Source organism: Accipiter gentilis, chromosome 8 (genome assembly GCF_929443795.1).
Source record: "Accipiter gentilis chromosome 8, bAccGen1.1, whole genome shotgun sequence".
Classification (NCBI taxonomy): Eukaryota; Metazoa; Chordata; class Aves; order Accipitriformes; family Accipitridae; genus Astur; species Astur gentilis.
The window spans coordinates 40,210,178-40,234,511 of NC_064887.1; the positions used below are offsets into that span (position 1 = coordinate 40,210,178).

The 24,334-nt window shown below is 59.5% G+C and overlaps 1 protein-coding gene across 6 annotated transcripts; it reads left to right on the plus strand.

Moving 5' to 3' along the window:
• Positions 1 to 7,346: 7,346 nt before the first annotated feature.
• Positions 7,347 to 23,370, plus strand: MYO1F (myosin IF). 6 transcript variants are annotated; one of them, XM_049808404.1, is made up of 28 exons: positions 7,350 to 7,557; positions 11,651 to 11,788; positions 13,787 to 13,876; positions 14,361 to 14,455; positions 15,097 to 15,184; positions 15,408 to 15,497; positions 15,661 to 15,792; positions 15,870 to 16,004; positions 16,084 to 16,216; positions 16,607 to 16,803; positions 16,937 to 17,017; positions 17,194 to 17,280; positions 17,439 to 17,525; positions 17,805 to 17,972; positions 18,070 to 18,155; positions 18,549 to 18,630; positions 18,735 to 18,841; positions 19,187 to 19,285; positions 19,359 to 19,503; positions 19,687 to 19,801; positions 20,492 to 20,661; positions 20,787 to 20,932; positions 21,273 to 21,419; positions 21,499 to 21,647; positions 21,926 to 22,009; positions 22,149 to 22,350; positions 22,689 to 22,855; positions 22,950 to 23,370. In XM_049808404.1, exons 1-28 carry the CDS (start codon positions 7,555 to 7,557, stop codon positions 23,024 to 23,026), a joined length of 3,300 nt encoding a protein of 1,099 aa, XP_049664361.1. In that variant the 5' UTR covers positions 7,350 to 7,554; the 3' UTR covers positions 23,027 to 23,370. The 6 variants fall into 6 exon arrangements, with proteins under 6 accessions (XP_049664362.1, XP_049664364.1, XP_049664361.1 ...); XM_049808402.1 differs by having other exon boundaries at positions 7,353 to 7,557; positions 22,134 to 22,350; XM_049808405.1 differs by lacking the exon at positions 15,661 to 15,792 and having other exon boundaries at positions 7,347 to 7,557; positions 22,134 to 22,350.
• The last annotated feature ends 964 nt before the right edge of the window (positions 23,371 to 24,334 follow it).

The following is a 24,334-nucleotide window of genomic DNA, read 5'->3' on the forward strand; positions in this document are numbered from 1 at the left end:
GAAGCAGCCGCTGGCTCTGCCATGGCCAACTTCCTTCTCCGGCCACGGCTGCCTGCGATCAGAGCAAACCCTTAGAGCTCTGGTGGCTCTCCGCCTGCTGGTGGGCTGCCCCACGCCTGGCGTTGGCAGAATTTGCCATCAGTTTGTGATCGGACCGAGCTGGTTGGCCATAGCCTCTGGTCTCCAGCCCGGGCCCTGGTGGGAGGCTGAGTGCTCCAGCCGGCACCCTCTGCTGTGCAATCCAAAGGACGATACATGGGGGTGGGTAAAAAGATATCTAAATAAATAAATAAATAAATAAATAAATGGTTTAAAGTACAGTAAAAAATTGAATGAATGAATGAATGAATGAATGAATAAAATTAAATAAATAATTAAAGAAATAAAGACCATGAAATAGATAAATAAGTAAAATACATAAATAAAATAAAATTAAATAAATAAATAAATTTTAAAAAATGGTTCTGGGACCTCTGTGAGGTAAGCGGCCAAGTGCTGTCCCCACAGGGCGTCAGACCTTTCCTTTCCCGGCAAACCTCCCTGCTTTCCCCACCCCCCCTCGCTCATGGACATCAGAGCTCTCTGATAGCCCTCAAGGAGGGGCGATCCTCTCGGTCGCTGGGCACCATACCTGGTGCCCGCAGGATGGACAGAGGGCAGCGCAGCCCCGGGCTGGGCTGTGCAGCAGCTGAGCGCTCCCAGGCATGGACAGCCCTTGCTCCATGTGCGTGCGGAGCCGGCACGGACCTGCTGCGGCAGCGGCAGGCCGAGCCCTGCGGGTGCCGGTTCCCGAGCCTGTGGGCTCTGCCACTGCCGTGCCGGGGGAGCGGAGGGACCATCTCAGGATGGCAGGCCTGCAGGGGACAGTGGGGACGTGGCGGTGGAGAGCCGTGCTCAGGCCTCGGCTTCCCACCGCAGCATACCTCTGTTCTTTGCCCCCTCTTGGCTGCTTTCTGTTGGGGGGGCTGACCACTGCCATAGGCTCGGCCCTCGCCCATAGGATAGAGTTTTGGGTAGGGCCAGAACCGCTCAGCGCGATGGGCTCTTTTCTTCAGGCACAGCCTGGGATCGGCGTTGTGGTACCATCACAATGAGCGGTGGGAGAAGGGGAAGCCGGGCAGAGCGCGGCAGCAGGGACATCGCTTGAAATTATGTATTAGTATCATAGAATCTAAGTTGGAATGGACCTCAAGGGTCACCAGGCCCAACCTTTCATGGCAAAAGCACAGTCTAGGGAAGATGGCCCAGCGCCCCGTTGAGCCGAATCTTAAATCCACTTAAACCACTTTTGACCCGCTCATCAGCCGATCGCAGCTTCTCTGCTGCTCAGCAAATCCCACTTGGCTGTCGAGCGGGCCTTCCCACCCAAACCATTCTGCGAGTCTATGATTCTCCGACTCTAACCGGGCTGCGAGTGACTGAGATGATGGTCTCGAGAAGGAGAGAGAGGCCATTTCCAGAGCTCAGGGCCCTGAGCCGCTCTTGGGTGCTAGGCCTCCACAAAGCGTTGCCCCCTCTTGTTCCAGCGCTTTCCCCACCACCCCACACACCCCCCCCCCCCAAGAAAGCACCACAAAGCCAAGGTTAGAAGAGATTTATTTGAGGAGGAGGGATCTGAGGAAGGCTTTGATCCTCTGGGTTCTGCAAACTCTGCTGGTGAGAGTGGTGCCCAGCACGGGGTGTCTGTTCGCCGCAGATCGTCTCCGTAGCGTGACCCTCCGGTGCTGTGCCACCCACACGCTGAAAAGGACAAGGGAGATACCTGATGAATATCGGGGGCAGCGGGGGAGTGCAGGGTGGGGAGGAAGAGCCCAAGCAGCGCTTGAAGCTCCACCGTATTTCAAGGGAGAGAGAGGAAATGATCGAGTGATGGCTGGGAGCCACGCACAGGCTGGCTCCACCAAGGCCACGGCTTCCCACCACCCCCAAGCATACCTGCCCACTGGTGAGAAGGTGGTCCCGCGCCGGTAGAGTCTTGGGTGGGGCCAGATCTTCCCAGTGCGACGGGCTCCCTTCTTCGGGCATAGCCTGGAACCAGCAGTGCAGAGCGCAACTAGGTCTGCTGGAATTGGATCGACCTCCATGGGCTCCTCCTCATCGCCCACTGGGTCAACCTCCATGGGCTCCTCCTCATCGCCCACTGGGTCAACCTCCATGGGCTCCGTGTCATCCCAACCTAAGAGCTTCCACAAGTCCTCTGTGGTCTGGCACCTCTTGTAGTTGCCCTGACACTTCATTGGGAAGACTCCTTGGGCGTCGGGACACAGCACCCAGAAGCTGCCAGTCGCTGCCTGACGCTTCTCGGCTCCTGTCCCGCTCCACTGCTGGCGCTGCAGGCGCAAGCAGCTCTGCGAGTGGTGGCCAGGGCCAGGTCTGCCTTTTTATAGGGTGGGGGACAATGGGCAGTGAGGTAGGCCGCGACATCGGGAGGCCATTGTGATGTCGGCCCAGGCCCGCGACATCGGGAGGCCATTGTGATGTCGGCCCAAGCGCACGGCCGAGCGTGCGTCCCTTTGGCTGCCGGGTGCCTGGCCTGAAAAAGGACCTGCCTGGGAAGAGCAGGGTGCCTGGGGCTGAGGTGCTCTGCCCCTGCCCAGTCCCGCTGTGCTGGGAGCCGCTCTCCACACCTCCCGCCGCCCCGCGCGTGCTTGGGGGAGGAACGGCTGCTCTGGCCGACAGAAGGCGAAGCAGCCGCTGGCTCTGCCATGGCCAACTTCCTTCTCCGGCCACGGCTGCCTGCGATCAGAGCAAACCCTTAGAGCTCTGGTGGCTCTCCGCCTGCTGGTGGGCTGCCCCACGCCTGGCGTTGGCAGAATTTGCCATCAGTTTGTGATCGGACCGAGCTGGTTGGCCATAGCCTCTGGTCTCCAGCCCGGGCCCTGGTGGGAGGCTGAGTGCTCCAGCCGGCACCCTCTGCTGTGCAATCCAAAGGACGATACATGGGGGTGGGTAAAAAGATATCTAAATAAATAAATAAATAAATAAATAAATGGTTTAAAGTACAGTAAAAAATTGAATGAATGAATGAATGAATGAATGAATAAAATTAAATAAATAATGAAAGAAATAAAGACCATGAAATAGATAAATAAGTAAAATACATAAATAAAATAAAATTAAATAAATAAATAAATTTTAAAAAATGGTTCTGGGACCTCTGTGAGGTAAGCGGCCAAGTGCTGTCCCCACAGGGCGTCAGACCTTTCCTTTCCCGGCAAACCTCCCTGCTTTCCCCACCCCCCCTCGCTCATGGACATCAGAGCTCTCTGATAGCCCTCAAGGAGGGGAGATCCTCTCGGTCGCTGGGCACCATACCTGGTGCCCGCAGGATGGACAGAGGGCAGCGCAGCCCCGGGCTGGGCTGTGCAGCAGCTGAGCGCTCCCAGGCATGGACAGCCCTTGCTCCATGTGCGTGCGGAGCCGGCACGGACCTGCTGCGGCAGCGGCAGGCCGAGCCCTGCGGGTGCCGGTTCCCGAGCCTGTGGGCTCTGCCACTGCCGTGCCGGGGGAGCGGAGGGACCATCTCAGGATGGCAGGCCTGCAGGGGACAGTGGGGACGTGGCGGTGGAGAGCCGTGCTCAGGCCTCGGCTTCCCACCGCAGCATACCTCTGTTCTTTGCCCCCTCTTGGCTGCTTTCTGTTGGGGGGGCTGACCACTGCCATAGGCTCGGCCCTCGCCCATAGGATAGAGTTTTGGGTAGGGCCAGAACCGCTCAGCGCGATGGGCTCTTTTCTTCAGGCACAGCCTGGGATCGGCGTTGTGGTACCATCACAATGAGCGGTGGGAGAAGGGGAAGCCGGGCAGAGCGCGGCAGCAGGGACATCGCTTGAAATTATGTATTAGTATCATAGAATCTAAGTTGGAATGGACCTCAAGGGTCACCAGGCCCAACCTTTCATGGCAAAAGCACAGTCTAGGGAAGATGGCCCAGCGCCCCGTTGAGCCGAATCTTAAATCCACTTAAACCACTTTTGACCCGCTCATCAGCCGATCGCAGCTTCTCTGCTGCTCAGCAAATCCCACTTGGCTGTCGAGCGGGCCTTCCCACCCAAACCATTCTGCGAGTCTATGATTCTCCGACTCTAACCGGGCTGCGAGTGACTGAGATGATGGTCTCGAGAAGGAGAGAGAGGCCATTTCCAGAGCTCAGGGCCCTGAGCCGCTCTTGGGTGCTAGGCCTCCACAAAGCGTTGCCCCCTCTTGTTCCAGCGCTTTCCCCACCACCCCACACACCCCCCCCCCCCCAAGAAAGCACCACAAAGCCAAGGTTAGAAGAGATTTATTTGAGGAGGAGGGATCTGAGGAAGGCTTTGATCCTCTGGGTTCTGCAAACTCTGCTGGTGAGAGTGGTGCCCAGCACGGGGTGTCTGTTCGCCGCAGATCGTCTCCGTAGCGTGACCCTCCGGTGCTGTGCCACCCACACGCTGAAAAGGACAAGGGAGATACCTGATGAATATCGGGGGCAGCGGGGGAGTGCAGGGTGGGGAGGAAGAGCCCAAGCAGCGCTTGAAGCTCCACCGTATTTCAAGGGAGAGAGAGGAAATGATCGAGTGATGGCTGGGAGCCACGCACAGGCTGGCTCCACCAAGGCCACGGCTTCCCACCACCCCCAAGCATACCTGCCCACTGGTGAGAAGGTGGTCCCGCGCCGGTAGAGTCTTGGGTGGGGCCAGATCTTCCCAGTGCGACGGGCTCCCTTCTTCGGGCATAGCCTGGAACCAGCAGTGCAGAGCGCAACTAGGTCTGCTGGAATTGGATCGACCTCCATGGGCTCCTCCTCATCGCCCACTGGGTCAACCTCCATGGGCTCCTCCTCATCGCCCACTGGGTCAACCTCCATGGGCTCCGTGTCATCCCAACCTAAGAGCTTCCACAAGTCCTCTGTGGTCTGGCACCTCTTGTAGTTGCCCTGACACTTCATTGGGAAGACTCCTTGGGCGTCGGGACACAGCACCCAGAAGCTGCCAGTCGCTGCCTGACGCTTCTCGGCTCCTGTCCCGCTCCACTGCTGGCGCTGCAGGCGCAAGCAGCTCTGCGAGTGGTGGCCAGGGCCAGGTCTGCCTTTTTATAGGGTGGGGGACAATGGGCAGTGAGGTAGGCCGCGACATCGGGAGGCCATTGTGATGTCGGCCCAGGCCCGCGACATCGGGAGGCCATTGTGATGTCGGCCCAAGCGCACGGCCGAGCGTGCGTCCCTTTGGCTGCCGGGTGCCTGGCCTGAAAAAGGACCTGCCTGGGAAGAGCAGGGTGCCTGGGGCTGAGGTGCTCTGCCCCTGCCCAGTCCCGCTGTGCTGGGAGCCGCTCTCCACACCTCCCGCCGCCCCGCGCGTGCTTGGGGGAGGAACGGCTGCTCTGGCCGACAGAAGGCGAAGCAGCCGCTGGCTCTGCCATGGCCAACTTCCTTCTCCGGCCACGGCTGCCTGCGATCAGAGCAAACCCTTAGAGCTCTGGTGGCTCTCCGCCTGCTGGTGGGCTGCCCCACGCCTGGCGTTGGCAGAATTTGCCATCAGTTTGTGATCGGACCGAGCTGGTTGGCCATAGCCTCTGGTCTCCAGCCCGGGCCCTGGTGGGAGGCTGAGTGCTCCAGCCGGCACCCTCTGCTGTGCAATCCAAAGGACGATACATGGGGGTGGGTAAAAAGATATCTAAATAAATAAATAAATAAATAAATAAATGGTTTAAAGTACAGTAAAAAATTGAATGAATGAATGAATGAATGAATGAATAAAATTAAATAAATAATGAAAGAAATAAAGACCATGAAATAGATAAATAAGTAAAATACATAAATAAAATAAAATTAAATAAATAAATAAATTTTAAAAAATGGTTCTGGGACCTCTGTGAGGTAAGCGGCCAAGTGCTGTCCCCACAGGGCGTCAGACCTTTCCTTTCCCGGCAAACCTCCCTGCTTTCCCCACCCCCCCTCGCTCATGGACATCAGAGCTCTCTGATAGCCCTCAAGGAGGGGCGATCCTCTCGGTCGCTGGGCACCATACCTGGTGCCCGCAGGATGGACAGAGGGCAGCGCAGCCCCGGGCTGGGCTGTGCAGCAGCTGAGCGCTCCCAGGCATGGACAGCCCTTGCTCCATGTGCGTGCGGAGCCGGCACGGACCTGCTGCGGCAGCGGCAGGCCGAGCCCTGCGGGTGCCGGTTCCCGAGCCTGTGGGCTCTGCCACTGCCGTGCCGGTGGAGCAGAGGGACCATCTCAGGATGGCAGGCCTGCAGGGGACAGTGGGGACGTGGCGGTGGAGAGCCGTGCTCAGGCCTCGGCTTCCCACCGCAGCATACCTCTGTTCTTTGCCCCCTCTTGGCTGCTTTCTGTTGGGGGGGCTGACCACTGCCATAGGCTCGGCCCTCGCCCATAGGATAGAGTTTTGGGTAGGGCCAGATCTTCCCAGTGCGATGGGCTCCCTTCTTCGGGCATAGCCTGGAACTGGCAGTGCACAGCCCAGCTAGGTCTGCTGGAATTGGATCGACCTCCATGGGCTCCTCCTCATCGCCCACTGGGTCAACCTCCATGGGCTCCTCCTCATCTCCCACTGGGTCAACCTCCATGGGCTCCGTGTCATCCCAACCTAAGAGCTTCCACATGTCCTCTGTGGTCTGGCACCTCTTGTAGTTGCCCTGACACTTCATTTAGAAGACTCCTTGGGCGTTGGAACGCAGTACCCAGAAGCTTCCAGTCACTGCCTGATGCTTCTCCACTCCTGACTCGCTCCACTGCTGCGCTGCTGGCGGGTCTAGGGCTGCCTTTTTAATTGGCTGACCACTGTCATGTAGTTGGGCCCACGCCAATAGACTGTTGTGTAGGGCCGGAACCGCTCATCGCGACAGGCTCCCTTCTTTACGCATAGCCTTGGATTGGCATTGACGAACCATCACAATGAGCCAGGGCTTGCAGAGATTCATTCATTTTCTCCCCAGGGGTGTTGCATGAAGATGGGTCTGTGTGTACAACGGATTGCAGTAGCACCAACTCTGCAGTTGTTGTGGGGGCACCATCGCGGCTGTTCCTCACACAGCTCCTGCAATGGTCTATTTGAAACGGCTTCAGCCCATTTGTAGCCTTAACGTTTCCTCAGGTATGGCCTTTTTTACTCAAAAGACCTAAAAAACAAGCTACCAAAGCATAACACTCCTAGAAGTACCTTAAAGCAGAGAATCCCCTAGCACCGACTGCCTGCCGCTGGAGGGGGGCACCTCAAGCTGTCACGTCAGTGCGTGGGGAAATGTTTTGTGGAAGCTCTGATCATCCCTGCCAGACTCTACGCAGCACCCACCCACTTACCCAGATCAGTGCCCCCTGGCACCGGCAGCACCCGTCTGCAGCAGAGATGGGGTCACCCTGGGCAGGGCCACCCCCGGCAGCAGAGAGCCACCCTCATCCTCCCCACCCCCGGCAAACCGGCACAAAATGAGGAAGTGGGAGGAGGAAAAGGTTTGTAGTTGCAGCAGAAACACAAAAGCAAAGTGCTTCAGGATGGCCCTGGGCCCTCGGTGACAAGAGCCCCGACCCGCCACGTCCCCGGGGCGCAAGACACAGGGACACCATGGTGAGTGCAAGTGGGGCCGTCGCTGGCTGCCCCCCCAGTCCTGTCTCCCTTGGGCACCCTGGGGATGTCACCCTCTCTTCCTGCCACCTCAGGGCTATCTTAGCCTTGTCCTCTCCTGCACCCATCATGGTCCCTTGCTGCTTTCCAGGAGGTGGCAGGAGCCCACCCAATGTCCCCACTGGAGAGGGGACAGTGCTACCTGGGCTTGGGGATGGGGAGCAGAGCTGGGGCTGGGTGAGGCACTGGGTCAGGGTACAGTGGTGGGGAGCAGCCGGGTATTGGGGATGGGTGCTGGGTGCAGGGTCGGTGGTCCAAGGAGCACTGACCCGAGCAGGATGGAGGGCACCAGGCGGTGAGGCTGGGCTGACACAAAGTGGTTTTGATTTTGCTGTTGCCGGTGCGGTACCCATAGAACCCTTGTGTTCCTCTTGGCCCAACTTCCCACCAGTGTTTGTGGTTTCAGCGCTCATGGTGCCAGCAGGGTGTTCAGGCAGAGTGCAGTGGGGTGGCAGGGGCTGCTGGGGGCAGCTGTATCCTCCAGGCCAGTGCAAGCCAGGAAGGACCCTCTGGGTGTTGGTGCCCAGGGTTGGACCTTGCACCCTGGAACATGCAGGGAACATGGGCTGCAGGCAGGACGTGAGGCTGCTGAAAGGGCGTTGGCCACTGAAAGGGCGGTGGCCAGGGCTGGAAGTTGATCTGGAGGCAGAAGAGAAAGGTGAAAGCTCTCAAAATTAGGAAGATGCTCAGGCATGGAGTTAGGATCTGCAAGGTGGGACTGCAGCCATGTCCTTTAGCCCACAGCTCTGCTGCCTCCGTGTCTTGGAGTGATGCTGTCCTCAGATTTTTCAACCCAGCCAGGAAGGCGACAGTGGCCAGGCTGAAACAGAGCCTTTTGCCACCCATAGTTGCGGTTGCCACCTCTGAGAGACTGCTCAGATGCTGTCCCCCACAAGATGCAAACACCATCCCCTCCACACTGCCACCCAAGACCTGAAGAAGCTTTGTGGCTTTGCGAAGGGCTGTGCAGCCACGACCCTGAACCCTGCTGGAGCCCAGCTCTGGGGCCAGCTCCCATCCCCAAAACACTGGGGGAAATGCCCCATCCCCAAACCCTGCCTGTGCCTGGGACCTTGCAGGGTTGTGACAGCAATGCAACACCCCGCACCGCTCTTCTCAAGGCTTCCGGTGGTTTTAAGGTGTTGGCTGCATCTGAGCTTGCCCTATCTCGAGAAAAAAGGTGCCACCTTGGGCTGTGTCCGCTCCCCACTTGGAGCTTGCATGGTTTTTTTGATGGTTCAGATCTGAGCTTTGAAGAAAAACAGATGATGTTTTTGCAATTGCTGCTGCAGGGCTACTTCACTCCCTGCCTCAGCTATCCTATCGTGAGCACCGGGTGCATCCACAGCCCTGGGCACAGGCAGTGGCTGCGATGGTGACAGTCCCCATCCCGCAGCCCTTGGCTGGGGTGTTCCTGGGGGTCCCCACGAACGCACCCCTCACGCATGGGACCACCATCAGAGAGAAGTCCCTTGTGCAATGCGGCTGCAAACTGCACCTGGAAGCCCAGACCAAGGGCTGCCGAAAGCTGCTCGCCACTCGGCTTGAGGATGAAATGGCTTCACGGATGGTGTTTGGTCCAGGCCACTCATCAGTCCCCTTCCCTGGGAACCCCCATGGTAGAGGCTGTCGAGTCGCTGCTTTCTGGCTCATCACTCGCTTTGGCCTGGGACAGAGGAAGGAACTGAGGAACTGCTGCTCCAAACCTCTGAAAACAAATTCAGTTTGTTGCCCTGCTCCCCACAGGGATGCCGCCTGCAGCCCCCACCCCATGAAGGCTCGCTGGGTGCTGACTTTGGGTAATGCTACAGTTTTGAGGGACCATCATTCCTCTTCATCTTCCCCACAAGACTTTTACCCAACTTAGTGAGCCCTGACCCTGCGAACCCCCCATGCTGCCTCTTGGGATGTGCTGAGGGAAGCCAGGCAAACTTTGTCCTCCCAGAAACAGGGTGGAAACACCCACAGCCTTGCAGATACCCGGGACAAAACCTTCGTTTAAAGTGAGCTGGTGTTTTCCCTGCAGCTGTGCTGCATCAGGTGCCCCAGCTGAGCCAGGAAAGCACCTAACCTGCACCCGGAGGAAGAGGAGGTGTTGCAAGGGCACGCACTTGCGACTGACAGCTCTGAGCAGTCATTTGACTGAAGGAGAAACTCCGGTTGTCAGGTCAAAAGCACCAAGCTTGCAATACAGGAAATGCCTATATTTGCCTTAATTTGGTGCCATAACCAGCCACGTGAGGCCAGGGTGCCTGTGCCAGCAGGCTCAGGGCAATGCAGGCAGGCAATGGGGAACCAAGGTGTCGGGCTCCCCACAGGCTCCTCCCAGCCCACTCCTCTCCACCTGAAGCACCAGGTTTTGGCCAGGTTGGGTTGAAGCTGGGCAGCTCCTGGGGTCACTGACAGCTCCCTGGGTGACCTGGAGTGGATGACTGAGCCCCCCTGCATTTTTCTGGGTGGCTTTTCTAGTGGCTTATTAGGATGGAGGGGAGGAAGAGGAGGGGAAGGCAAGAAAAAGGCCCATAAACAACAAACAGGAGGAAGAGGAGCTGAAACCACATGGTTTCAGGCTGCGTGAGCAGCCCTGATCCCCTCTGGACCCCCCGAGCTGACCCAAGTCCATGCATCCCAAGGGAAGGTGGTGGGACAATGAAGCCAAAAGCGCCTCCAGCAGCTACAGGAACTTGAGTTGTACTTGAGGTTTGAGGGGGCACGGATCGTATTTTGGCTTGCAAAGCCCAGCAGCCCAGCGGCGATGGAGGCAGTCGGGGGGAGCAGCACAATGCTGCTGAGCTCCTCCACGCTCCATGACGGTCCCTCCGTCCCCCATCGTGATGGTGCCAGGTTGTGCCGAGCATCCAAGGGTGGGTGCAGGGGGGCTGCAGGCAGCCTGCAAATATCAGGGGTCGACAGGAGGGTGCAAAGGCATGGGGGTCTGGAGGCCTCAAATCTTGAGAGCCAGCAGGAAAATGAAGCAAAAGGGGAAGAGAAGAAAAGGGAAATGGAAAGAGTATGAGGCCGGGGGTGATGGGGAGAGGAGAAGTGAAATCGGTGCTGGGAGCACTGGGGTGAAAGCGGAACCGCGGGGGCTGCGGGACAGGCACAGAGGAGCCGCTGGCAGGTCCAGATGAGGTGTCCCCTCCTGGGCACTGCACCAGGGACCGCACGGGAACCGCGGCTGTGTTCAGCAAGTTCCCTCTGCAGCATCAAAGACAAGGAGCCTTTGAGTAGTTTTCTTTTGGCATGGTGAAACCTTACCCTCCCCTCTCAGCCCAAGGCTGTGTTTAGCCCCACAATGGCTTAAATCATAGCCCACAGTTTTCCTGCTTCCCCACAGCCCCCAGAGGACAGAGCTGGGCGAGTTGGGGGGTGGCTGGTATCTCCCTGGGCAGAGAGGAAAAGGTGATGGGGACACAGTCGCACCTCTGCCCTGGTGCAAAGGGGACGTGGGGGTGCAGAGGATGTGTGGTACCGGGGATGCCCCCACCAGCTGCAACTTTTGCCCTTCCCCTGGGTTATTTTTGCTGCCCCTTTGACTCATAAGCAGAGCCTGCACAGCAGTTGCTTCGTTAGTCCTTCGTTACCGCCATAGCAAGCAGGGGTGATGTTACAAACACGCCTGCAGGCTGTCAGTGCCAGGCCTGCTCCTCTCCAGGCTGCCAGACCTGCAGTGAGGCAGGATCCAGCCAGAGGAATGGGGCAAGCCCAGGGGCAGCAGTGCTGGGATTTTGAGCCTTGCAAGTTCCCAGCGTGGCCAAAACACCCCTCTTTGCACCCTTTTTTGGAGCCACAGCTGGAGCAGGGGCCAGTTATAGCTACCAGAAGCTCAGGGGCAGCAGTGCTGGGATTTTGAGCTTTGCAAGTTCCCAGTGTGGCCAAAATACCCCTCTTTGCACCCTTTTTTGGAGCCACGGCTGGAGCCGGGGCCAATTATAGCTACCAGCAGCTCAGGGGGAGCTGGGGCCAGATCCAGGCCTGGAGCCCCTTTCCCATCGGTGGTGGCCCCGGTGCAGTCACTGTGGCCCTCTCCCCGCAGGGCAGCAAGGAGCGCTTCCACTGGCAGAGCCACAATGTCAAGCAGAGCGGCGTGGACGACATGGTCCTGCTCTCCAAGATCTCCGAGGAAGCCATCGTGGAGAACCTCAAGAAGCGATTTATGGACGATTACATCTTTGTATCCTTCCTGGTGCAGCGGGACAGGGACAGGGAGTGACAGGGCTGTGCTCCAAGGCTTTGCCAGGGTGTGGGCCAAACTGGGGCTGCCCCGATGCTTGCAGAGTATCCCATCCTCACACTGTGGTGGGACAAGATTGGGATCGGCTGGGGGAATGCCACCGTTCCCAAGCTGAGTCGCACTCGACAGGGAGACTGCAACCGTGACCCGCATCCTGCCGTGCCCTGGGACCCGCTTTGGTCCTTCCTTTGCGGCCACAAAGCCCTAGGCAAAGAGCACTGAGCAAAACCCTTCATCTGCTGTTTCCTACTGCTCCTGCACTCTGGAGACCCACCTGCCTGTGCCAAGGGGGCCAGACCCCAGTAGCAGTAGTGGCCATCGTCCCCTGTTGCTGTCACCCAACTCCCCCGATGCCCACAGCGTGCCTTGCACCCACAGCAAATCCAAGCAAACCCTGGATGGAGCAGGAGCATCCCTGCAGACATGGGGATGAGGTGTCACCCATCACTCTCCACTGGTGTCAGGCCACATGGGACACCATCAAGCCAGCACGGGCCGCAAAGCTCCCACCCTGCCCAGTGTTGCCCCCGCTGTGCCATCCCCCAGCCCAGAGGCTTTTGCAGTCACTGGCTCCCATCACAGAGTTGACCCTGCTGAGCGCCGTGCACGAGGCTCGGCGGCTCTCAGGCTCTAAGGTGTGGATGGGGGGGATATCCCCACACCCACGATTTGAGGTGCTGAGCCCTTGCCTTACTCCCCCCACACCTGCCTGGGGATGCGGCCGGCTGAGCACCCCGGCACCATTGCACACGCTTTGCCTGCACCCCAGCTCCGGTGTGTGGCCGGCTCTGATGGGGAAGAGGACAAAATCCCTGTCATGCAGAGCAGGGCATGGCAGAGGCTCGGGTGGCAGTGGGGCTGAGCACAGGGCTGAGCCGCTGGCTCACGCTTCTGCAAGCGGCTGTGGTTTCCTTGAAGATGCGGCTCTGTCCTTACAAGGCGATGCTCTGTCCCGGGCCATCAGTGACGCAGTCATCCTCCCTGCTCTTTTGGCAGCCCTGGGGCTTTAAATGTGTTTAGGGGTTGGGTTTGGGGTTGGCTTTTTTTTTTTTTTTTTTTTTTGGAGGAAAAAAATACCCCACGCAGCCTCTTTCTTCCTTTTTTTGTGCTGCTGCGCAGGGCTCCTGTCTAGCCATGACTCAACGCCCCACGCTTCTGCATTTCCCAGAAAAACCCCTCTTCCTGCCTTTCGGCTGCTCTTTCCCCACTGCACTGTCAGGTGGGCCAAAAATAGGACATCAAGGGCTCAGGGTAACCCCACTGGCACTGCTCCGTCCCCGACCTCCATCTCCCGAGCACCTACCTCGGGGTGCTGGGGGCTCATCCCCATCTTGCTGCTGCATCATTTCCAGGCACAATTCCCTGCTTTTCCATTCCCCTGCCCACATCTGGGTGACTGGGGGATGCTGCAGGCAGGGTTCGAGGGAGGTGGAGTGGCTGGGTGGCCAGGGAAAGGCAGAAGCTGGCAGGTGGTTTTTTTTTCCTCTCTGTGCCTCAGTTTCCCTCGTTGTAAAATGGAGATGATCTCCTGCTGCAAAAGCCACAGATGGACCATGAGCGGCTGAGCAGAGGGTGAATTCCAGGAGGATGTGAGATGCTGGAAATGCCGGTCTTGGGGCCGATCCTCAGCCACAGGCCAGGGAGCTGAGGGGGATACTCTTGCTGCACTGATCACTCTGTGGGGGACACCTCGGGGCCAAGGGAGTGAAACAGTGGGGCCCCGTGGGCAGGAGAGCACCAAGTCATGGCAGCAGCTCTGCCTGCACCCGAGCTGAAAACCCTCGTGGTATTTTCCTGGTGCAGCTTCCAGGATGAGGCAGGGACCCTCCCCAACCACCTTCCTGCCATTGCTCCCACTGACGCTGCCTCCAGGGCAGGAAGGGACAGCGGGAAGGGGGGACACAAGAAAGGACACACAGACCTTAACCTGCCACTCAGACCTACATTGGGCCGGTGCTCATCTCCGTCAACCCCTTCAAGCAGATGCCGTACTTCACCGACCGGGAGATCGAGCTGTACCAGGGAGCGGTGAGGCTGCTGCGTGCCAGCTGGCGGGGTTTGGCCAAGGGTTCTTTTGGTTTAATTTGGTGCAAAACACCTGGAGGTTGTCCCATGAGTGTCCCCATCCTCCCCAGCCCTTTGGGTGCTGCAGGGGTCAGTGCTTCCAAACAGATTGATGGAGAGTCAGTAACGAGACTTAGGAGCAAATCCACATTCCTGGGAAATTCAGCTCATAAATACACACCAGAGCAACCCAAACATGGTAAAATGCAGCCTGAGTGACTGGCTCTGCCACGACGAGCTTCCCAAAGAGGAGGGGAGAGTTAAAAAAACATCTGACATGCTGCTGATTAGCTCATGTTTGTGGCAAGAGACTAATTCCCCATTCCTGCTGTGTGCCACTGCCTTGTGTAATGCATGGGCAGAGTTAAGGGGATTTGGAGAGGGGACTCGGGGCAGGGAGCTGATGGCTGCTCTGTGCTCAGCGCTGCTGTCCTTGTCCCCCGTTTAGGCTCAGTATGAAAATCCCCCCCATATCTACGCCCTGACCGACAACATGTACCGCAATATGCTGATCGACGGGGAGAACCAGTGCGTCATCATCAGGTAGGGGGTACGCAGGGCGCAGCTGGGGACCCTGTGCCACCACTCCGGGGCTGGCTGCCCCATCACCATTTCTCCCCACACCCTGGGGGCATCCTGGCTAAACACAGGAGCTGGGCAGCAGCAAGAGGTGGCTGAAGCCCAGTGGTGGGTCCTGAGGGACCCAGTGTGTGGGGATGCCTGGAGGGACCCCAGTGTCCTGGGCCATGAGCAGCAGCTGGGGCTGTGACCAGGTTGTCCCAGGCAGGGACCGAGCCTTGTGCAATGCACCTTTCCGGCTGAGTGTTGCAAGGGAAATGGTCAGGATGTGGGGCAAGGCCAGAGACTTCCCCTTGAGGCTGCCAAGTGTCCCTCCTCCCCTCCAAAATCCAGCAATAAGAAATCCAACATCTCCTGGAGCAGCTCCTCACCCAGCCTTGCTCCAGCCCTGCTTATATCCCAGAGCATCCCCAGAGCACCCGGGCAGCCCCGTCCCTAGCACTAGTGCTGCCACACGCTCAGATTACGCAGCAGGAGGGATGCCACAGACCCTGTCACCCGCTGTCACCCCCCAGCCCTCCTCCAGCATCCCATCCCGAAGCACCCCAGGATGGGCGACTCTGGTGAGGCCGTTTCATGTCTCCTCTGCTTTGCCATTTGCACAGTGGAGAAAGCGGGGCCGGGAAAACAGTGGCAGCGAAATACATCATGGGCTACATCTCCAAAGTGTCCGGGGGTGGCGAGAAAGTACAGGTATGTCTATCCCCCACCCTTAAAGCCACACATCGCTTCACCTCCCAACCGCTCCCCACCACCCTCGCTCCCCACGTCTGATGGTGGCACATGGAGCAGCCCCAGCTCCAGGGCTGGGGACATACAAAGCCCTTGGTCTGTCCCCAGCCCCAAGGCAGGGCTGCTGCAGCGGGGTGCAGGTGTGCAGCCCCCCTGCTGAGCCCTCTCCCTCTTCTGCCCCCAGCACGTGAAGGACATCATCCTGCAGTCCAACCCACTGCTGGAAGCCTTTGGAAATGCCAAAACCGTCCGGAATAACAACTCCAGCCGCTTCGTAAGTCACCAGGGTGGGTGCAGAGGGTCAGCGCCACAGCCAGGATCTGTCCCAGCAATGCTCCTAGTGTGGTGGGAGGACGGGGAGAGGAGCCGGGGCTGGGGGAATCGAGGAGTCCCCCCGGCCAGGGCCATGGCTCTGAGCAGGAGCTGTGCCGGGGCAGGGGAAGTACTTCGAGATCCAGTTCAGCCGGGGCGGCGAACCCGACGGGGGGAAGATCTCCAACTTTCTGCTGGAGAAGTCGCGGGTGGTGAACCAGAATGAGTGCGAAAGGAATTTCCACATCTACTATCAGGTATGGGGCGCACAGAGCCAGCCGGGCTGCTGCAGGGGCCAGGGGCTGGGTAACCTCAGCTCCCGTTTCTCTCCCAGCTCATCGAAGGGGCGTCCCAAGAGCAGCGGCAGAACCTGGGCATCATGAGCCCGGATTATTACTACTACCTAAACCAGTCGGACACGTACCAGGTGGAGGGCACGGACGACCGCAGTGACTTCCATGAGACCATGGTGAGTGCCTGGGGGGGGGGGGGGGGTCCCCAAAGCCAGCTGCAGCCGGGCGGGGCTGACGGGCTACCCCCACCCCCAGAACGCCATGCAGGTCGTCGGCATCCGGGGTGAGGAGCAACAGCTGGTGCTGCAGATCGTGGCTGGGATCCTCCACCTGGGAAACATCAGCTTTCGGGAGGAAGGCAACTATGCTCGAGTGGAAAATGCTGACTGTGAGTAGCCAACTTCCCCTGCTCCGGGGGGGGCCGGCAAGTGGGGATGCTCGCAGGGACTCTTGGCAATGAATTGCGGACTCTTTATAGCACAAATCCCCTGGTAGAGGAGAGAGGAAGTGTCAGCATCTTCCCCATGTTAGACAAGGGGAAACTGAGGCAGCAAGCAAATGGCACAGCCAGCGCTTAATTAGCGAGGGGACAGATGCCAGGAGTCCCTTGCTGTGATTTCGCTGAGGGAGGACCACGTCCCACATCCCCGGTCGCCGCACCGCTGCTGTCCTTTGCACTCGGATGGGGCTGGGGGGGGTCCAGCAAGTGCCTGCAGGCAGCGTGCCCGGGGTGTACAGGGAGCAGGCAGCCCTGACTGCCTTCCCCCACTTTGCCCAGCCCTGGCCTTCCCTGCCTACCTGCTGGGGATCGACCAGGACCGCCTCAACGAGAAGGTCACCAGCAGGAAAATGGACAGCAAGTGGGGCGGCCGGTCCGAGTCCATCACTGTCACCCTCAACGTGGAACAGGCGGCTTACACCCGAGATGCCCTGGCCAAAGGGCTCTACGCACGCATCTTCGACTTTCTCGTGGAGGTGCGTGGTCCTGGCAGGCTGGACCAAGCGTGGCTGCGGCGCAGAGGGGATGCTCACCATCCGCTCCTGCGTTCAGCCAGCCCCACTGCCCTACGGCCCTGATGACGGTGGCTCATCCCGTCTCTCCCTGCAGTCTATCAACCGGGCTATGCAGAAGCCATATGAGGAGTACAGCATCGGGGTGCTGGACATCTATGGCTTCGAAATATTCCAGGTATGTGGTGCTTTGCTGTAGGAGCCCAGCTGGGCAATGTCCTTCCCTGCCCCCACAGCAAGGAGAGCGGCTGGAGCAGGGGGCTGTTATCTGCTGTTTGGGGTCCCCTCAATATGGTGAGAGGAGCAGAAGCCAACTCAATCCCATCTTCTCTTTCACCTTTTGTCCTTTTGCAGAAAAATGGCTTTGAGCAATTCTGCATTAACTTTGTGAATGAGAAGCTGCAGCAAATCTTCATAGAGCTGACCCTGAAGGCAGAGCAGGTATGGGGGAGCTGGGCTGCGGGGCTGTACCAGCACCCCAATTTCTGCACCCTGCACACCCCTGCCACCAGCCGGTCCCGGCACCATGGCTGGATCGGGGGGGCTGCAGCATATGCCATGGGTCAGGGGCCCACCTAACTCTCCTTGTGCTTCCCCAGGAGGAATATGTGCAGGAGGGGATCAAGTGGACCCAGATCCAGTATTTCAACAACAAGGTGGTGTGCGACCTGATAGAGAACAAGCTGGTGAGTGGGGTCCCCTCCTCCGGGGGAGGCTTTCTCAGGGAGCCAAGGCACCCAGAGAGAGGGGTGCTGGATGGGCTGGGTGCTGTCAAGGATGGGTGGCAGAAGCCGGTCATGCCAGGGAGCATCCCTGGGAGAACAGCAGCTCTGCATCCTTCATCTAAGCTGCAGTTCAGCATGAAGCAGCTTTGACCAGTGTGGGGCACTTGAGCACAGCCAGACCCAGGATTGGGCCCTGCCCACAGCCTTTGGACACCCATGGCTTCACTTTCCCTCTCCCAGAACCCCCCCGGGATCATGAGTGTCCTGGATGATGTCTGTGCCACCATGCACGCTACCGGCGAGGGGGCAGACCAGACCCTGCTGCAGAAGCTGCAGGCAGCTGTGGGCACCCACGAGCACTTCAACAGCTGGAGCTCAGGCTTCGTCATCCACCACTACGCAGGCAAGGTATGGCATCCCACGGCCCACATCCCACGCCCCACATCCCACACTCCACGGCCCTGGCCACAGCGGCACAGGGCTGAGCTCTCCTCCTTGTCCCCAGGTCTCTTATGACGTGAACGGCTTCTGTGAGCGCAACCGGGATGTGCTCTTCACCGACTTGATCGAGCTCATGCAGAGCAGTGAATAGTGAGTCCTGGCAGTGCTGCGGTCCCAGAAGCCACCCCAAAAGGGCTGGGGCAGTGGGCAGCATCCTCAACATCCAGACCATAAAGCTTTGCTGATCCTCCCTCTGCTGGAGCCACAGCTCGGGGTGCTCAACATCCTGCGTCGCCCTGTGGGCACCGGTGGCATTCCCCCATCGAGTGCAGTGGCACCCAGGGGCTGTGGGGCTGGGTGGAGGGTGCTCATCCACCAGCACCAATCCTGCTCAGCCTGGGGGTAGTCGGGGGGGGACAGGCTCAGCCACAGTGCAGCATTTCCAAGCAGCAGAAAGCAGAGCTGGAGCTGGTTTCAGCTCAGCACATGCTGAGCTTGGGGACCCTGGCAGCTCTCACCTGGGGACTGTCACCTGCCTTTCAGCGGTTTCATCCGGATGCTTTTCCCAGAAAAGCTTGATTCTGACAAAAAGGGACGACCAACCACCGCAGGCTCCAAAATCAAGGTACGTCCCGGAGGCTGCAGGACAGTAACTGCCTCTGGGGCAGCAGCAGGGTGATGGGCTCCCACCAATGCCTTTAATGCTACAGAGGTCAATCCTTGCAACAGAAACAGGCCAACGACCTGGTGAACACGCTAATGAAGTGCACGCCACACTACATCCGCTGCATCAAGCCCAACGAGACCAAGAAACCCCGGGACTGGGAGGAGAGCAGGTAACAGAGACCCCTCGTGATGTATCAGGGAGCCCAAAGAGCCCTGGGGAATGGGACCCAACCATGGAGGTGTGGACAGGACTGGCCTTCCTCCAAAAACTGCACCCCCAGGCCGGTCCCTTTGCTGCCCGCAGACCCAGGGGAGCACAAGGTGGGTGCTGAGGAGCGTGCAGGGGGACACATGCCCCTCTACGTGCATCACCCAGAGGCTTCATCTGAGCCCAAAGAAGCTCTCACACACGCACAGCCACAGGCATCCATGTGCAAAGGAGCGGCTGAAGGGCCCAAGCAGGTCCCCCACCGACCTGCCATCCCACACCGAGCGTGTCCCTCCCGGCTCTGCAGGGTGAAGCACCAAGTCGAGTACCTGGGGCTGAAGGAAAATATTCGGGTGCGCCGGGCAGGTTTCGCCTACCGCCGCCTCTTCCACAAATTCCTGCAACGGTGAGTGACCACCGGGATGGGGAATGACAGGTTCCCGCAGCCTGGCCGTGACTCACATCCCCTCTCCCCACAGCTATGCCATCCTCACCCCCGAGACGTGGCCGTCCTGGCGCGGGGACGAGCGGCAAGGGGTGCAGCACTTGCTGCGCTCCGTCAACATGGACCCAGACCAGTACCAGATGGGTCGGAGCAAGGTGTTTGTCAAGAACCCGGAATCGGTAGGTGATCCGGCTCTGCTCCTCGCCCCGTATCCCTGCATCCCCGGGGGACACTGCACGCAGCTGAGCATCGCTTTGGGCAATGCTGGGGAGGGTTTGGGGTGCCAATGTGCAGCAGAAGCAACGCAGCTGGGGCTTGGTGGCCCCTGGCCGGCCGTGCTCAGCACCCCGTGTCCCTCCCAGCTCTTCCTTCTCGAAGAGATGCGGGAGCGAAAATTCGACGGCTTCGCCCGGGTGATCCAGAAGGCCTGGCGCCGGCACATTGCCATCCGGAAATATGAGCAGATGCGAGAGGAGGGTAAGGCCAGGCAAGGATGGGGACACCAGCACCCCAGCACCCCTTTTAGGGTGCCCTTTGCTGGGGACAGCCCAGCTGCCAGAGTGGCAGGAAAGCGGCAGCCTGGCTCGTAATTGTGGCACTAACAAGGAAGGGGGGTGAGGATGGACCGGACCATGAGACACCCGGGGTCTTTTCCTATATCTTAAAGGAGGACATGGATTTCTTGCTCCTATTTCCAGCCCTGGGAGGGGCCATAGGACAGAAACCAGATCCTTGCGCTGTCTCACTCTGCATTTCATTGCCTGCAAAGGGTTGGAGAGGAGTAGCTGGGAGTCAGCATTTGCAGAGGGATGGGAAAGGCCAGTGGTCACTGCCTGACCCCATCACGGGTGTTTTCCCACCCTCCCAAGTGTGCAGTGAAAAATTGAGGAAAACCCAGAAAGCAGCTGCCTCCCTCCCTCCCACAGGACAAAGTTTTTTGAAGGCAATTAATGGGTTTCGAAGCCAGCCAAGCTGAAGCAGCTTGGATTCCTCCCATGGCATAAAATGAGCCCCACTTCTTGCTGCCACGATCCATGTGACAGTTCCCACAGCTCCCACAGCCAGTTTGGGAGGGCACACACTGGCAGGGCAGGTGGGCAGGGGCTGAGGACTGAGCTGCCAGTGCAGACCCCTGTCTGACCAGTATCACTTCGGGGTCCCTCACAGCCTCCAACATCCTCTACAACTTCAAAGAGAGGAGGAGGAACAGCATCAACAGGAATTTCGTGGGCGATTACCTGGGCATGGAGGAGAGGCCAGAGCTGCGCCAATTCCTGGCCAAGCGGGAGCGGATAGACTTTGCCGATTCCGTCACTAAGTATGACCGGAGGTTCAAGGTACACGGACCTGCCAGGGGCTTGGGACAGAGTGAGCTGTGGCTCATGGTGGCTGCCCTTGTGTGTGGGGGGGCTTGTACCCCCCTCCAAACACCCCCTCACCCCCTGCTTCTGCCCTTTCCCAGCCCATCAAGCGGGACTTCATCCTCACCCCCAAGTACTTCTACCTGATCGGGCGGGAGAAGGTGAAGAAAGGTCCTGAGAAGGGGCAGATCAAGGAGGTGCTCAAGAAGAAGGTGGAGCTCCAGGCGGTGAGCGGCGTCTCGCTGAGGTGCGTCCCTTAGCATGGGCTCCGCATGGCGGGGGGGGTCCACGCAGTCAGGCTTCATCCATCAGCTCCACCAGCCTCTTCATCCTCTGGTGCCACCGGCAGGGCCCCAGCCCCTCGCCCATGGAGGCAGGCAGGCATCGGGCCGTGGGGAGGAGGCTCCTCACAGAGTGCTTTGCAGATGGGGCTTTGGAAGTCAGGGAGATTTCCAGCTAAATTGCCCTCCAAATTTCCTCGGGGTGGATCCAGGCCCAATGGGGGTCCCAGCTCCCTTCCAGTGATGGCTGGCACCATCCTTCCGCCCCCCACGGCTGATGCCCCTGCACTGGGGTTGCTCCTCCAGCACCAGGCAGGATGATTTCTTCATCCTCCACGAGAACGATGCCGACAATTTCTTGGAGTCCATCTTCAAGACGGAGCTGATCAGCCTGCTGTGCAAACGCTACGAGGAGCTCACCCACACCAAGCTGTGCCTCTCCTTCAAGGACACGTAAGGATGGAGGCCGGGAGAGGTGACAAAGGAGGACAGAGTCCTGTCACTGTGGCCTCACGGCCTCTCTCTCCCCTAGACTACAGTTTCGGGTGAAGAAGGAGGGCTGGGGCGGTGGCGGCACCCGAAACGTCACCTTTGTCAGAGGACAGGGCGACGTGGCCACCCTCAAAGCTGGAGGCAAAACCCTTACAGTCACCATTGGGGATGGGCTCCCCAGGAATGCCAGTGAGTGCCGGGGTGCCCGGGGGGGTGGCGGGGAGGGAGGACAGGAGTGCTGGGGCCTCAGGGCACAGCTGGAGGCTTGGGAACATCGAGGTGAGCCAGCGTGTGCCCCGGTCCTGCGGGGTTTCATTTCACCCAGGAGAGACCTGCTTCTGCTTGGGTGATGGGGCAGCACAGGGCATTTCGGGGAAAAGGGCAGCTGGGTACAAACTGCGGGGACAGCCCCCCCTCCAGCTGGCTCTGAAGACCATCACCTAACGGGGGGCTCATGTCCCCCCTAGAGCCCACAAGAAAGGGAGCGACGCAGAGCAGAGGTGGCAGCAGGTATCCAGCACCCTCCCGAAGCACCCCACCAGCACCCAGAGGTGAGAAGGACAGTGCCAAAGGGGGGGTGCCAGGGAGGGGAGACCGCAGCCTGGATCCAGCCAGTGCTGCACTCCTGGGGGTGGTGCAGGCTAAGCATGGGCCCCCTGTAATGCACCATCCCAGGGCGGGATCTTCCAGGAGCCTGCAGGAATGGGGCACACCAGTTCCCACGCAGCAACAGCCGGGCTCAGCGGGACACCTACACGACACCCCAGAAGCAGGCGCGGGGGCCACCGGCTGCAGCACTTCCCCCCCGAAACCCCAGCCGCCAGACAAAGACACGACCCCCGTCCGAGCAGAACATGGATTTCCTCAATGTGCCTGACCAGGGGGTGGCTGGGTAGGTCCTATACCGGTGCCGGTGACCCCCTCCCTGCCCCATCCTCCCCTCCCACTGCTGCCAGCCCCGGGAGGTGCTCCTTCCCCTCTAAGCAGCTTGACTGCCCAACGGAGCAACAGCCCGACCAGGTCCGGGCAAACTAGCTTTGCTGGCAGGACATCATCTCCCAGGCTCTTGCACAACCCAGTTCTCCCAGTCCGCGCACTGGGAAGACCCACCCATGCTGCATGCACAGAGCATCCACTTGGTGGGGGAGAGTGGGATGGGAAGGAGGGTGCAGTGCATCCCGTGCCTTCCTGCCCTCCCTGGTGTGAACGCCGTTTCTCCCGGCCCCGCAGCATGCAGCGCCGGCGAAGCCTGAGCCAGCGGCCACCCCCGGCTAGGCGTCCCAAGCCACAGCCCAAGGTGGCCGTGCCGCGCTGCCAGGCGCTCTACCAGTACATCGGGCAGGACGTGGATGAGCTCAGCTTCAACGTGGGGGACATCATCGACATCTTGCTGGAAGGTACCGCCGGATTCCTGCTCTACCCAGCTTCTCCCCACTGTGCCCTGTGGCAGCACTATGCCTGACCTGGCTCTTTTCCCCCCCCCCTTCCCAGATATCTCTGGCTGGTGGAAAGGCCGGCTACACGGCAAGGAAGGACTTTTCCCTGGGAACTACGTGCAGAAGATCTGAGCCGGGCGCAATGGCCGGAGGCAAGGAGGGGATCGCCATCCTCCCACCCCACCTCCACCGAGGCAGTGCTGAAGGGGCCGGTGGTGGCTCTGCGGCGGCTCTCCGCCAACGTTGGCATCTCACGGGTGCTGCCTCACGAGCCCCCCTGGCCTGTGCCGGCAGCCGGGCTGTGCCGGTGCCAACCACTGAATCCCGCAGCTGGTCTAGATGTGGCCTCCCTGCAGCGAGGACTGGGTCTTTGCTGCTGATTCGTACCCTGGGAGTGGGACTGCTCCGGTGATTCTGGGGTATAAATAGGATTATTGTTAATAATTATCGTAAATAATCAGACTCAGCAAATCTCAGTCTGACTCACAAATTGAGCCTGGAGTTTGTATTTCACCCTGGTGCCAGCCCGTGGTTCCCGCTGGCCCTGTGACAAGAGCCCTGCACTCACGTGTCCCCATCTGGGGACGTGGGCAGACACACGTCGGAGGCAGCCCCGTTCCCCCCACCTTGAACCCTGCAGAAGAAGCTGAATACAGAAACCAACTCCCCCAGGAACCTGGCTGAGGCGTCTCCACATCCCGGCGTGACTCCGGACCACTCAGCAAGGCTGGCCAGGAGCTGCCGGGGCAGCGGCGAGGCAAAGCAGGGCAGCGGGGCGCAGCAGGATCAGGGTGCCATCGCCGTTCCCTGATTTCTTATGGGAAAAGCCATGAGGACCACTTAGCCAAAGCCCACCGAGCTGTAGCAGCTTTTTTTTATGGTGGTCAGAGGGCTACTGGGACCCCCACAATTTGCAGGGCAAGGGCAGAGTCTCATCCGTGGGGGACCAGGGTCAACGCATGGGGTGGAAACCGCCATCCTCGGTTGCACTGGCTTTGGGATTTGGGGGTCCCTCTCTGCTCTGACCCCACCCAGGACAAGAGGGACAGCTGGGGCTGGGGGGGTGGAGTCTTGGGAAGGGAGCCTGAGTCCGACCTGGGGTTGTTCCAGGAGTTTTGCAGCAGGGAGAGGGATGAACGCTGCCGACATGTCGGGGCTCGTCCTTGCCTGCCCCCGCTCCCTCCGCTGCACCGGACAGCTGGAGGAAGTGACGACAGCTTGCTCCCGCACGGCCCTGCCTCAGCCTCACGTCCCAGCCCTCCTCTTCCTCTCTCCCTCCCGCAGCCCCCACTGGGATTGTCGTCCCCCCCCAGCCAGGCAGACCCCCCTGCCCCAGAAATGGGGGGGCAGTGGAGGGGTTCAGGGGACCCTGTTTCCCCCAAGGTAGGGATGGCCCGAGGCAGGAGGCTGCTGGGATGTGAAGTCCTCCACGGCCCCACG